Source organism: Labrus mixtus, chromosome 15 (genome assembly GCF_963584025.1).
Source record: "Labrus mixtus chromosome 15, fLabMix1.1, whole genome shotgun sequence".
Lineage (NCBI taxonomy): Eukaryota > Metazoa > Chordata > Actinopteri > Labriformes > Labridae > Labrus > Labrus mixtus.
In genome coordinates, this window is record NC_083626.1 from 11393415 (window position 1) to 11409316 (window position 15902).

Genomic DNA, 15902 nt, shown 5'->3' on the forward strand with positions numbered 1-15902 from the left:
TTCGGTACATTCAGAAAACACACATTTCAAATTGTGTATTTTCAGTAGTGTGTGTGTGTGTGTGTGTGTGTGTGTGTGTGTGTGTGTGTGTGTGTGTGTATGTGTGTGTGTGAGCCGATGATGTCTGCTGAAATTGGCAGCCAGACAATCACTGTGTCTGCACCCTACTGTGTACACCTGACAGCAATCAACTGAACTGGAATGAAGCAGACTTATGTAACTTTTCCTGTGATGACCATGGCTGGTATAAAACAATCCCCACTGTGTTCAGTCAGATCATTCTGAGCAAAAGTTTGCAGTTTTAAAAAAAAGACACAGCTCTGAAACTATCACTTTACTTTTAATTGCTGCAGAGTGTCATAATCAAGCTGCAACCTCCGTTCTTCAAAAATGAAGCCAATGAGGAAGTGCAAAATCCTGCAGTTCGTCAAGTGTCGACTTGAGGCTGGCTCCAGGAACATCTGAAGTCACATACACACAACAGGCAAAAAAAATGTTTTTTTTACAGCATAAATTAACATGTTTACAGCCTGGTACAAAAACAAAATAGGTCTGATTAGTAATTGTCATCACTGGCACACACTGTACAGGGGGTGAATTTTTTAAAAACAGCTCCGATTTGATTTTTGAAAACGATAAGTGTTATCCATAGTTAGGCGCTTAGCTGACCTAATTGACAGGTGGGCGCGGTGAAACGGTTCGTCAAGACACTTAAAACCTGCTTCAGCTCCAGCTTTAAGCCTGTTGTTAGGTTGACTGATAGTTAGGATGAGACAGGATTTCCAGCATGGCAGCTGACGACGATGAGCCTCGGAAGCCCCCTGCTGTAACAGATGGCTGACATCACTCAGGCTTCGTCCATTAATATTTACAGTCTATGATCATAATTTGTTCTTGTTATTTTTTATATTTTGTTAATTTCAGTGTTTAAATGTAATTTCCTGTTTTATTTTGTATTGTTCATCCCTCATGTAAGCTTTAATTCCATGTGTATTTATTTATCTTCAGTGTTACCTGTCTTATTTAGAAGTTACAGGCCTGCTTTGACTGCATTGATTAGACTGTTTCTGAAGCTGAATCAGCAAACCTTGACGAACTCAATGACACTGCGACATCATACATCTACTTTTCTGAGGATACATGTGCGCAGACCAGGCCCTTCTGCACAAACAACAACAAACCAATATCAGAAAGCTGCGTCAGGCCCAGGAGGAGGCCTACAGGAGTGGGGACCGGGACCTGTATAAGCAGGCCAGAAACAAGCTAACAAAGGAGATCAGGGTAGCTCGACCCTACAGCAGTTCGGAGAGGCCTTCAGGACATCACTAACTACAGGTGTATGTATAGTTTGAGCTCTGTGTGCAATAATAAGCGGCCCGACTCCTCAAGAAACAAGCCGGACTCTCTGTGTCTGCTTACTTTTAGCTGCTGTTCAGTGCAATGTCTATGTTGGCACTGTTATTTATTTTAAAGGAAAGAATGTTATTTGGTTTTAAACGTGATTACGATAGTAAACAAAGGGTCCTTCAAAAGCTGCGCCCCCAACACATTGGCCGGAATATCACCATTATGTTCAACACCAGTTAAACCGTCACACGCAGTCAATATACCCAACACGATGAACAACTTTCCATCTATAGTAGGACAATCACAGAGACTATTCGTACTAGTCCAAATACCATAAAGATGACTTGAATCAGACAGCTAGGCGAATCGCCGCATGTGCAGATGATCCCATTACTGTGATTGGCTGGATAGGAACATCTGATTCTCAAAAATCCCACAAACACACAAAAAACAAACCACCAGATGAGTGTGGCTCCTACAGACCTGTGAGCCTTATTAATGTGGATAGCAAGTTACTCTCCAAAGTGCTGGCCAGAAGACTGGAGGTTTACCTGCCCTCACGAATAAATGCTGATCAGACAGGTTTTATTAAGAACCGGTTTGCATATTCCAACGTGAGGAGGCTTATCATTGTCATACAGTTCTCGTCACAAATGAATCATCGAACTCTAGCTATATCGTTAGACGCAGAGAAGGCGTTTGACAGGGTTGAATGGGGATTTATGTGGGAGGCCCTGGATAGATTCAAATTGGGGAGGGAATTTATAAACTGGATTAAAACTATATATCACTCCCATGAGGCTAGCGTCTTGACCACCGGGGTACGCTCTTCTCCTTTTCCACCTTATAGAGGAACTAGGCAGGGCTGCCCACTGTCTCCCCTTCTTTTTGCCCTCACGCTGGAGCCACTCGCTAACTGTATTAGGGGCAGTAAGGATATTCACGGTGTCTCTTTGGGTAGAACTACACACAAGATAACATTGTATGCAGATGACATTTTCTTTTTTTCAGATGACATAATGCTTTTTCTTACAAGCCCTGAGACCTCGGCCCCAGCTACTCTGTCAATTATAAATGAGTTTGGTTTAATATCAGGCTACAAAGTAAATCACATGAAGTCTGAAGCTATGCCACTTGGAAATTTTGGCAGTACAAGCTCATTTGCAAATTTCTCCTTTAGATGAGCCACCTCAGGTTTTACTTACCTAGGGATAAAAGTGTCTCCCAATGCAGCAGATCTCTGGAAACTTAATTTTGCACCCACTATTAAAAATGTAAAAAATGACCTGGAGAGATGGCATCACCTCCCCCTCTCATGGATTGGTAGGATTAGCTTGATAAAAATGAGCATACTCCCCAAATTACTTTATCCTCTACAAATGTTACCTTTATGGATATCAAGGGGAGAAATTTCAGACCTGGAAAAGACATTCTCTTGATTTATTTGGCATAATAAAAGCCCAGGATTAAGATGAAAACTTTACAACTGCCTGGAGAACAAGGAGGCTTAGCCTTTCCCAATTTGAGGTTTTATAATTGAGCCTGCCATACCCGCATAATTTGGGAATGGCTGCAGTCTCACTTAAACTCAGAAACAAGCATGGATGAATGGTATCCCACTCCCTTCTCTTTACTTAGTAAACTGACAAACGACGATAGAAAAAATATGACCTCTGAAATTAAGGCTAATCCTATAATACGCAACACTATGAGAGTCTGGCAAGATATGAAAAAATATTTGGAGAAAGACATTCCATCATTTGCATAAATCCCACTCACTAGGAATGTAGATTTTGCCCCAGGGGTCAGAAACAGTATTTTTTATATTTGGCACACAAAAGGGATTAGGGTTGTTGGGGACCTATACAAGGACAACGCACTGATGTCCTTTCAGCAACTTCAAAATCAATTTAACATTTCTTCAGAACAATTTTTTGTGTACCTACAAGTCCGCCACTTTATCCAATCAAAAGTGAAGGATCTCCCTGCTTTAGTGACATAGATTTATTTTTATTAAAGCGGAGAGATACAAAACATTGTCTTACACATTCCTACTCGCTGTTTAACTCCTTGGATCCCTCTGACATAAGTCAGGTCAAATGGGAGTGTGATCTAGGCAATAACTATATTGAGGATGACTGGCGATAGCGATAGCTTCTACCAAAACCACTTTCATATGTAACCGAATGAGAGAAACTCAGTATAAAATACTCCACAGAGCCCATATAACGCCTTATATACTCAATAAAATTAATAATCAGACATCCCCTCTCTGCATTAAGTGCAAGATAGAGATCGGGACATACATTCACAATTTCTGGACGTGCTCAGAGATCTCCAAAATTTTGGAGTAACATAGCACTCGAACTGGGTAAGATTCTTTCATTGACGATTCCCAAAGACCCAGGTCTCTTCATACTGAGCTGACCCTCCAAAACACTGTCCCTGAGTAGATCCAATTTTATGCTATGTGACAAACTCCTACTGCTGGCCAGGAGATGTGTTTTGAAGCAGTGGATAAATGATAGGCTTCCCTCAGTTACTCAGTGGCTCCAAGAAATGAATAGAGTCCTGCCCTTAGAAAGATTGACAGAATACGTAAAGGGGGATGAGGGTCTATTCGAGAGAATATGGTTCACCTTGTTATTATATCAACCCCCATCCCTTAGGAACTTTACAAAGAAGGGCAGGTATGCTTTGGACTGGGGTAATCCCATTAACCCCGAGCTGAATTAGTGGAATTTCCTTTTTCTTTCTTTTTCTCCCCTCCATGGCAGGAAGAAGAGTTAGGCAGGTGGTAGATAAGAAGAGGTGACAAAAAGATACAGGGAGACAAGGACCTTTAGTAGAGATTTAATCGAAAGATGAAGTGAAAGTCATGGGCCTCGCAAGTTTGTGCTTTTCATTCTTGTGTATGTCTGCTTCCGTTACATAAGATGATGATGGCTGTTTTTTTTTGTATTGTCTGTTTTTTTTCTTTTGGTTTGTTTGTTTGTTCTTGATTTAATTTAATTTGTAATTTATTCTATTTATTCCTATAGTTAATGCTGCAAATGTCAGAGCACTAGGGTGTTAAATGATCTTCAATAAATAATAAAAATCAATAACAATCAATGTAAAAAAAAAAAAATCCCACAAACAAATGTAGTGAGGTTCACACATGAAAAACAGTTAATGCAGATTGAAAAGTTTTTATATAAATGTAACAAGATCCAAATGTTTTTTTGATGCAAATTGCAGATACTTTTAAATATGTGTATATCATATTTGTGGATTTCTATTACATATAAAACAATAAATATTTGTGCGTGAATCAGAAATATGTTTGTGAACCTTATTATTATTTTATATGTGGATTTCTTATTAGATTTATATAGAATGTGCATTGAAAAATATTTTAGTGGATAGAGTCATTCATATATAAATCACAAAATGCATTTGTGAATCCTTCTGGGTGCATTCATGAACATTGAGACTGATCTAACTCCATATCTTTTCTCCGTTATTAAACTCCCCTGATCTTGATAAGTTTCATTGAAGTACGATCCGCTGCAGCGTCCAATCAATGAGTGATATTTGATAAGGGGGCGCCTCTGTCAGTAAAAAGACCTCCAGGAAGGCTGGTCTCATGACCTCGATCTTAGCTCCTCAGAGTTATTTCCTTAATCCTCGATTCTCGCTCCTCGCTGCTGAAATTAGAGACTTGAGACGTCCTTCAACATGGCGGCACGGAATGACTTCCGGTTCGAGGAGCGAGGAAACGAAAAATAAAAGACTTGAGAAGTACCCATTGTCATCACCTGTATCATGCAAGTCTCACCTGCGTCTGATTACCCAGTGTATATAGGGTGCTATAGGCTTGCTGTGTGATTTTTCTACAATTGTATAAAAGTCGGGGTGGCATGCCAGCTCACACTGTATGAACCGATTGTTTGGCACGACCTGAGAGCTCACACTGTACGAGTGAAATCGGAAAGGAGCGTTGACAAATGTTAATAAAGTTTCATTTGAAAACTCCAACGGACGGCGGTTGGTGAAAGAGAAGGATGTAGAAGTTGTTGCAGGATATAGGAAAGTTGATGCAATTGTAGATGTATGGATACAATGATTCAGAAAAGTGCTGCACTGATGATCTGTATCGAAACCTATAAAAAAAGGAACGCTTTTTATAGGCAGTGTGAGCCAGGCTAATGTCGGCCCAAGCAGCAGTCCAGCCTGCTCCTGGTTCTCCTGGTTCCCTCTCTGTGGTCCTGACGACGACCTTTTGGTGCTGTTGTGGCTCTACCCTGTGTTTTCAGAGGCTGGATGTGGCTTCTTGGAGCTCCCCACACACACCTGCAACTCATTTCACCCTAATGAGTGGCTGCTTAAAAACCCTGGTTTCACTCTTCCATGTTGCCAGATTTTCTCCGCTCTTCATGTGTTATAGCCCTATAGGTGTTGGGCTCAACTGTAGTGATTTATTTGCTTTGTGTGACCTTTTGGCAACTCTTCAGTGACTTTTCCTTCGACTCATTTGCTTTTGTGCTTTTTCCCTTCCAGTGCCTTCCACCTCCTTGCTCAAGAGTCTCAGCCACATCACCCAGCCTCTTTTGACAAACACGAGTTCTCAGCTCGTGTACGCACGTTTTCAAATCAGTGTGGACTTACAGTTTAACAAATCAGGCTTTGTTGGATAATTATTAGGTCATATTAGTGCAATGTCTGTTAAGACAGACAAATAGACATCCACAGATTTATTGTTAGTAAAAATATGGCATCTAAAATGGATTGTACATTACGCTCCACCTCAAACGAACCCTGTAGACTACATTGCTTTTTAAATAATGCTGAGCAGCGTGAGCTATTAGGTGATTCTTTTTTTTTGTTGTGTGTTATATTTGTGTGTAATTTATCAATTTACTTTAAAGATTAGAGAGGCTGACATCAGTAAATGTTCCCATGCGCACAGGAATATTGAAAATATTGATAGAAATTTAAACAAAAACTAAAAACATTTATTTTAAGAGGACAGGAAAATCTCAGGAGGATGCTAAATACAACTTTTAGCCTCTGAAAAAAAAAAATGTGTAGCCTATGAACCTGGTGTGTGTGTGTGTGCGTGTGCATGTGACAGTTGACCCTTTGAGAATACAGAACATTAACAGATCATAACTAATTGGCACGCCAGGGGATTTAAATAATCAATAATAATAAGACTCACTGAGAAAAAGGCTTCATGTGGCATAATAACAATTGGGGGCTGTAAGACGGAGACAGGACCTTATATGTAAGAGTTCAATTCTTAGGTTTTGCAATTAGGCTATTCAGATGAGAAATATACAATACACAGCGTTTAGTCAAACACTAACACAATCATTTGATACAAGAAGTTTCAGGTTTATATGAATTGCTGTCATGATTTGATCTGTTTTAGGTTTGTATTTCAGAGTTTAGATTTCATATTTGTTTTAGTTCTCATTCTTCCCTGGTGTTGCTTGTTTCCCATGTGTGTTATCTATCTTTCCTAGTTTAATCTAAAGTGCTTTATTTTGTAATCTGTTATCCTAGTGTTTCTCTATGTTGTAGTGTGTCTTGATGTTACATTCTTGAGTTTCTCTGTGTCTTCAATGTTTCATGATTTATTTTGTAGTTGTCCTCAGTGTTTCTTGTCTTGTGTTTATTCCTGCCTCTGTGTCTGATTGCCCTCATTGTCTTCATCTGTGTCATTAGTCTCACCTGTGTATGATTACCCCTGTGTCTATTTAGTCTCTGTTTTTCTTCCCTTCTGTGTCAGATCATTGTTTTTTGCCGTACGTCAGAGGTTCCCTGTGTTAGTTTTTGAATGTCAGTTGCCTCTTGTCAGTTGTCCTTGTGATTCCCCGTGCTCCTTTTGTTTTTTGATCTTTGTGGAATTTTTTAGTTGGACATTTTGGATTTCTATGTTGTAAATTTTGTTTGCCTTTTTATTAAAATAAATAGTTTTCTTAGTATCTGCAATTGGGTCCACCTTCGTTTTTAAACTCGACCGTGACAATTTATTTTACTAGTGATGGGAAAAGCAGTTCTTTTCATTGTATTGAATCAGTTCAGTAAAAAGATTTGTTCACTTAATCGTTCAGTGCTTAACCGGAGCTCTGACTGCGAATCAGAACTCAATGAGTTGAAACACGGCCGAACGTTTAGTTCTGCTCGCAATCGTACTGAGAACGGCCGTTTGTGAATAATAAGCCAATGAGCTGAGAATTTAGTTGGATAAAGCTACAATTTGCAGACTGAAAGCTGCTATAACAGTCAGTTATATTTTCACAACAGCAAATTATTAAATACAATAGTTGGCAGGCAATACTTCCTACTTCAAGAAGACGAGGGAGGGGAGGAGAGGGGTGGGATTGAGCGACTCTGGCAGCTGGCGCTCCTGACCATTCTGTGTAATAAGTTCAGTAAACGAATCAATGGCTGAACAGTACACGCGGGGGAGTTGACTTGGTGGTTCAGTACGAATCACTGACTGACTGATGCCGAGGGAGAGAGAGAATCAGGTCTGCCGCAGTACGTTCAATGAACGTGCGAATCACCAACCCCAGTCCCACACACACTGTAATGAAACACGATCGAATTGAGACCGTCGTTAGTGGATGATAAAACAGTCAGCCGAGTGAAATTATCTTGGATAAATTTGCAAACTGAATACATTTTCGCGACACCTACTTGTTAAATCAAATATTTGCTACTTCCTCGATTTTCGAGACATGAGAGGGAGAGGGAGGGGCGGGCTTCAGCGACTCACTCTACTTGGCATGCCACTTGCGGTTTAGAGAGAGACACAAGACGGGAGAGAGGAGAGCCCAACTGAAGTTAATATTGAACACGTGTTTATATTTACGGTTTCAACTAGGGGCATCCCAGATCTTCTTCCGAGCCAATCAGGGAGGTTAAAATTAATCATAACACACCTCACACCCAGAGATCGCTTTAACCGAAAATGTTCCGTCTTTGACAGGATTTTTTTAACAATGACAGAAAAATCTGAAAGCTGTCTGTCATTTTGAAGGATTAGAATCACAGGGTGTCCACAACTTCTTTCTAATTCTCACACAGCATGAACACCAAATCATCCTCAGAAAGACAAAGCAACATGTTGTTTGCATGTTTCTCTCTTTATTCCCGCGGGATTTTGTAGTTCTCCTGTGATGTGTCATGGGTGCGCTGACGTCCCAGAAACGGATCCAGTGTGAATGGACGCGAGCCGTCCGACGGAGCAAAACCGTGGCGCTGACGGACCGCGGCGCGCACGGAGTATGTGTGAATTGGGGGTTAGGCTAATTTACATCTGCAGTGACTGTGACTTATATGACTCCATATCACATATACATCTTCTCTCTTACCTTCCAGCCGCTGCCTGCCTCTCTGTAGTAGGGGAAGTTGTCGCAGATCCACTGGTAGATCTCACTGAGGGTCATCCGTTTTTGGGGTGAGCCATTGATTGCGAAAGTGATGAGGCTGGCATAGCTGTAGGGTGGTTTACCGTCTCTATGCTGAGCAGCCTCCTCCTGGTCAAGTTTTGTTCCCGGGTCCAGGTGTGTGATCTTTTTGCCAGGTCCTTGCCCGTGATGATGACTATGGTGGTGGAGGTGGTGTCCATGGTGGTAGCCGTAATGCAGTCCAGCATCTGCCTTCTGGATGGCTGCCCTCATGCTGAGCTGTGGGAGCCAGTCCATTGAGGTCAGGCTGCTCTCTAGCTCTGAGGTCATGGTGCCTGTGTGTTAATAGGTCAGAGGGTAAGGTTGAGAGGCTCAGCGACGCGGCGTTTGGAGGATCTCCTGTTGGCTCACTGATTGGATTCTGAGCATCAGCCTTGGCTCATGTCTAGAAGAGCAGGAGGTATGATTACTATGCTTATTCATCTCCTTGAACGTACAGAAAGTTGAGTTGGCAAACACACAGATTAATAACTTGCACATGATTTTCCAAATGTAGCTGTGTTTAACGGAAAACTAAACATTTTGACACGTTCATCACTTAGTCTGAAGTACTGTGTCCAAATATGATCTTCAATGATAGCTATTGTTAAAGGCTTTATATGTTTTTCACACTTAAATGTAATAGAAATCAAGTATATCCTCTGAAAATAACTCTGAGTCATGACTGTGAGTTTTCAGAGTCCTATCTTCAGTTTGTTTACATCGCCCGGACGGCAGGCTGACTCCTCCCCTCGTGTATAAAAGTTGTTTAATTGAGGGACTAGAGAAAAGAAGAATAACATACTGTACTCACTGCTTAACTGTGTTTCTAGATCACAGTCAGGTAAATTTACATGCAGTGTGAAGATATGAGCATAGTAAAGATCGCTAGCATTAGCTAACACAACAATGCACCACAAGTTGTTTTGGTTTCATGCTGGTGCTCAAGGGCAACAACTGCTGGATGACGCATATAAAGCCTTTAAGATAACCTTAAATCTAACAGTAGATTCTAGTAATTGCACAGCAGTTTGGGAAAATAGGTATGAGGTAAGTGTCTTACTCTTCCCATTCCTCTCCATCTTTCTTTGGGCCAAAGCATCTGAGGAAGTCACTGAAGTGAAAGAGAGAGTCCGTCCCCATGGCATTTTAACAGGTCCTTCTTCTAGCCAATGCTATGGCTGTTGCTGCAAAGCACAAACACAAAAACCACACAAGACGGTAAGCTTGTGCTGCCAGACAGCCTTCATAAGATATTAATATCACACAACCGCTCAACTGGTCTCGGCATCTGTCCAGCCTGATTAAAACTCCTCTCTCTTTCTCTCTATGGGTTCTGTCTATCTGGATTGCCTCTCACTCTCATTCCCTCCAAAGTGGAAATGGCAATTGGATCTTCAGAGTGACTAAAAGCTGGGGAATTGTTTTCACAAGTGCCTGCCAAATGGAGGAAGCAGCTCGAGAGGAATTTCAACCCGCTGGAGGACCCAAAAGGCTCGTCCCCTTTTCTTCTTTGTATAAATATGGTATGGCTCTGTGAGGGATCTCCCTGCCCTCCCACGCGCTTACATGGAAAGCATTAGGCAGGAACAGCACACATTCCTGACTTTCCCGTGCATACAAGGAGAGCTATAGGCAGGGAGATAAGCAGCAAACCCCAACAGAGCAAGCATCAATGACATTGATTAAGTCAGAAAAGGAGGAGCTGGGGAGGAAGAGGGTTGCAAATGCTGCTTGCAGAGGGAGCAGTTTAAATAAGGCAGCATATGTACTATTTGGCCAATAGGATGCTTCGAAGCAAATCAGCTGGCCATCAGCTGATGCGGCTGCGTGAGATCAGCTGTTACCAAAACGCTGGCATGATAACAGAGCGTGACTCCATGGCCTGCCTGAACTAATGCTACGCTCCATAACATGTCATAGGAATTTAGGGGCTTTTGCAAATAGTTTTATTCAGAAAAACAAAACAAAGGTAATTATTCGGTACATAAGAGGGAACTTACTCACCAATTGTTCTGTCAGTCACAGAAAGTTAGTAGATTTGTCACATCATGACTAAAAATGTCCTGTAACTGATTACCCGATGGGGCTGTATATGTGAACGCAAACAGCTGAACTTTTTTACACTGACTTCACCTGGAGTTTCTCCGGCCAGGCAACCTAGTATTTTTTCTGCAGTATGTCCGATTGGGCTGATGTGAGAATGCAGCAGCAGATTCTCCCGGAGAACAATAAGAGGGAGAGTGACGTTTGTATACGGTTATTGCTGCACGGTGCATAAAGTGTCTGCACACGCCAACTACGTGCACACAATTAAACTGCTGCGTGATGTTTTCTGTTCGTCAGTATGTTGTTCTCCGCTCTTTTGTCGTTGTCATTCCATTGGATTATACAGAGCATTGATATAAAGGCAAACATTGTCATTATAGCGTTGTGTAGCGGACTCTGCTGCTTAGTCCGCTACTTCTGCGTTGTTGTTTTTTCACGTCATGTCTTGTCTCGACCCCCCTCCCCTCTGACAGGGACAGTCTCCAGCTGTGAGGAGAACATGCTAACAGCCAGGTCGGGAGACTCTCCGGAGCGGTCCTCCCGTAATTATCTAGTTATTATCCTGAGTGCATATGTGAAAACGGCTCTAGTTGGAGTGAAGATTTTGCATTCAGGCAAAACTCTGATTCAACAAAGAAACATTGCCTTGTCTGGAGATTGGTGACCCTGGATGGTATATGTCCTAAATTCAGTAAAATTCAGGTAAAGCTATGAGTACCATACAAAAAGATGGACGGAGAGGACCATAGCCAGTGAATAGTTAATAATAGCAGGATGAATTCATACTACTAAAGATAAAGAATTCTACATCACACCGTCATATACCATCCCATTCAGCTACCTTGGTTTGTCCTTGAACAACAAAGACCTTATTGGCCCACGCCTTTCCATTGAATTCTCACTGTATATAATCAAGGCAGGAGAACTTCAAATGAGCCTTTCCACCAGGAAAAACACAAACCGTTCTGTCTCTCTTTCCACAAATCCCCGAGAGAGCCAGAAGGAAAAAAGGAAGCGCTCCTTTCCTGCTTGCTTAATTACAAGAAGAAAAAAGAAACAAATGCGTAGCCAAAGACTCGGCAAGCCGAATAAGCCGAGCAGATATGAGGCCTCTTGCACAACACCACCCCCATATCCTCCTAACTCTCTGGCGCTGTGGGAGAAGCCCTATCGCCCCGCCCCCTTCTCTCCCAAATCCCAGGAAGCCATCTTAATTAGTGCACCTTTTTTCTCACTGAAGGGAAGCTAGCACTGATAGTTTTATTGGTAGCGGGTAGGTGGCTGGGGATGGTGACACACAAGACAATGAACTACATGTACTTATTTTCCTCTCATTAAAAAGAAGGCTCAATCTGCAAATCAGCCCGCCTCAAACCCTGACCTGCTGCGCTGTCAGCACGTTGAAGCTTTCGCACTGCTAGCCCGGTGATGGATTGGAATGATGAGTAATAGGAAGAGAGGAGAGAGGAAAAGGAGAGGCATGACTTGGCTTCTGGGGAGAGGGGGCCCTGCTTGCTCGGATAGACACAACAAATGAGACCGTCTGGTCTATGGAGGATTCCCCTTTTTTTTTTTTTGGTAACTATTTAAATTTTTATGCCTCCATTCTGTTGTGTTTTGTTTCTTTTGTTAACTAATGCTTGGTCTGTAATTGTATTTACTAATTTTAATATCAGAGTTTGATTATCGATAACGGTTTACAATTATTATTTTTTTAAATGGCACGCAATGAATCTTCAAAAGCTGGAGAAAGAAGGATGCATTTGACGGCCACGTTTGAAGGAGCCTTCGAAATGGGACAGCCTTCGACACACTGCTGTGATGTAATCGGCCTTCAAATGCACACTCCAAAGGCAACAGCCCCTTAATTGGGACATAGCCTTTAACTCTGCTTTACTTCATAGAAGAAGTAGGAGATATACTTTATTAATCCGGCGAGGGGAAATTCAATTTTATAGAAATGCATTCATCATATTATGAGAGGTTTAGTGCTAACCTCTCTGAACTGAGTGATTTGTACTGAGGAGGTTCATGGTTATTAAAGTGTACTAAATGAGCAACATACAAAGAACGAAAGATGTTCCTGCAGGTTTTTTTTTTTTTCATTTCAGTGAAAAATACTTGCACTAAAACATCCTTACAAGTATACCCCACATATTAACTGCACACAGCCTACTCAGGTCTGGAGAAATGTAAGCCCTGACATTGCATACATCGTACAGTTTTCTGTATGAAAAATAACATGTCACTGTAATTATCAGAAATAATGTCACTATGAAAACAATTAGAACGATTCAGAAGGAAATGGAAGTATTAATAGCTTGTTATCCTTTCCTATTCATAGATGTATGACTTTCAGGTTTAGAAATACAACTTTTAAAGTAAAGTTCATGATGATTTATTAAATTGTTAGTGAAAGAGGATCTCATTGTTAGAGCAGTAGAAAACTCGAAAACTGAAATTCAATAATTGGGTGCTCATATAGCCTACTTAACTTTACCAAATAGTGTGTCCAAATGACTGTGGTCAGTAAACATAAAAACGTTTACTACCAGGTAGATTTAAATGTGCTGCAGTTAAATAGCAAATAAATATAGTGGATATGTGAATATTCTGGCAGCTGATCTGATCATAGAGACAAGCGGTGCTTGATCAAATATTTTTGAACACTTGTCGTATGAATGAGCTCAGGTACATACATTTTGAGAGATTATTTTTTTGGACAATATAAGTGGGTATCAAGTGTGATTCAAATTCTGGCATGAAAGAGAGTATGTGGCATCTCAGATTTGCCTCTTGAACCTCATAAATTGTAAAAAGTTAACTTAGAAGTTGTGAGATATTAACTTGCACCGCCTGAAGAAAATTGTAAGAACTAATGTAAAAAGAAGATAAAGGATCTGGAAATTTAAGAACAAAACATTTATCTCCTCCCAAGAATTTAAATACATCGCTATTCGTGTTGTCGTTGGAGCTTTCATGACTGATAACATTGTCCCTTTTTAAAAGAGTTGAGGGTCTGTGTGTGATTGAATGTATTCATCCATTAGACTGTGTAGCTGTGATGCACTCACTCAGCTGTATGCATCACTACCAGCTATCAGTCCCCTGCTGCTAGCAGGCTTTTAGAAAGAGAGGAGGTTTTACAGTTCTGCATTTTAATAGAGAACTTTCAATGGAGTGACGGGGGATGGGTGAGAGAAGGAGGGAGAGGTAGTCAAAAGAAAGAGGCTTCAAAATATTTTCTAAATAAAATTAAGTACTGACAAAATAGCCACCGAGAGCGTGCAGAGCAGAGAGGGTTTCTTGGAAGAATAGAGGTAAGGCTACGTGTCAAAAAAAAGTCTGTAGGCATAGGGAGCGCTGTCGTGTCTAGGAGCGTGGGCCATTCAAAGCAACGAGGAAAAGTTCCAAAAGGCAGTATTGAATGTCTTAATTCCTTTCTGCCTCAGCACCAGAAAACATCTCCCTGAAAAGGTTAGATTATAAGATATAAAGGCAAATCAGCTGCTCTTATGATGGCTGCTTGCTCATCACTCATTGGAGTTGGGTTCAGCAATTATCATCTGATACTGTCTACTTGTCCTAAAAGGAGACCTGGAGAGGCATCCATGTAATGCACCGTTTAAAACTGAAATACATTTTGTGTCCTTAGTGCTTCAAAAACGAGTGGTCAGGGAAACTAATGCTTGAAAGGAAAAATAAGTGGAAAAAAAGAGTTACACAGAAATAGGGAGATGATTGTTCTATGACATCAGTGAAACCAAATCTGATTGAAAGAAGGTGAGGAAATCAGTAGTTTCCTCTGAATTCCTAAAGGCTTGGAATAAAACATTTAACTCGCTGTAAGCCCAAAATGAACACTAAATCTGAAAAAATCTGCCAAGGTAGAGGCAGTTAGCAACCCAGAAGGCTTAGCACAGCCAGCTAAGAAAGAGCTATCACAATTCCAGATTCTGACAACAGTGGAGTTAAAAGGCATATTTTGTCATAAATAAAACATAGGAGTGCAGCATTTCAGCATCCTCCCCAAACGATTGGTCCCAAGAGACGGACAGGGTGTTGTTTGTAAAAACATGATTTGCACAGTAAAGGGGGCTTCAGCTCTGCGTCACAACAACTCAAACTACATTCCCTATTCAGCAAGGACTATTCTTCTTTAAAAAATCATTACTTTACAGCAAAAATAAGAGCCCAACTGCAACAACCAAAAAACTTGGGATTGTGAATGGCATTAATAATGAAAGCAACAATCCAAAACCTAGGCACTGGCTTGGAGGCATGTCTTAGATTTTGTTGCGCTTTATAAAGAAGAGTAATTTACTTTTTTCAAGTTTTTTTTTTCTAGTTTTAAATCTTGTTTATAATTACTGTTTGACATGAAAATTGGCTAAGAATTGTTACTCATTAAAATAAAACCAAGAAGGTACACAACCCTATCAGTTTGAGTAAGACACAGGCTTTACATCATGTTCACAATAGAGGCTTAGCACTGAACTCTTGTCAATGGCAGCTCAGTACTGAGTTTATTCCAAATGACTGTCTTTTAAAAGTTATCATCCCTGATTTTTTCTTTCACAAATTTCTCTTTCAAATCAAAGCAATGCTTTTCTAACCGAATCAAAGAGGATTTTGACAAGATAAATGGGTTTGCTGCATTTGAATTTAAATTATGTGTATTTTCCTTGGGGACAAGACAAAAAATTACACACTTAGAGGTATTTCAAAAGAGGGTTTGTTTGTTGAAAGCATAATCAAACCTTTAGATTCACGAAACAGATACAGCAGCGAAATGAAACATTGAGCCAATTGTCTGTCTGGGATCGTGAGTGTTGGGACTAACTGTTACGCCATGAATGTTAGAAACAAATTACTTTCCAGATTCAATAACTCTGTTACAGCTACTGACATTTGAATGCACTGGTTACTCATTCCTTTATGTGAAACAGACGACAGCAAGGGCACGAGGCTCCGTTAACGTCAGCACAGCAGCATCCTGGGAGAAAGAACGTTGCGTGTTGTAAACAAACACAGGCAGGTGATCATTGAACTGGGAGCTTTCTG

General features: G+C 40.8%; 1 protein-coding gene across 2 annotated transcripts in view; it reads right to left on the reverse strand.

The window, feature by feature from the left end:
• LOC132989176 (forkhead box protein J3-like) overlaps positions 1-15902 on the reverse strand; it is a 125185-nt gene that overhangs the window by 103563 nt on the left and 5720 nt on the right. For both annotated transcript variants that reach the window (XM_061056593.1, XM_061056592.1), the window contains exons 2-3: positions 9853-9976; positions 8715-9195 (exon numbers count right to left, since the gene is read on the reverse strand). In XM_061056593.1, the coding sequence (XP_060912576.1) occupies positions 8715-9080 (366 nt within the window). In that variant the 5' untranslated portion in view covers positions 9081-9195; positions 9853-9976. The remainder of the gene's footprint in view (positions 1-8714; positions 9196-9852; positions 9977-15902) is intronic.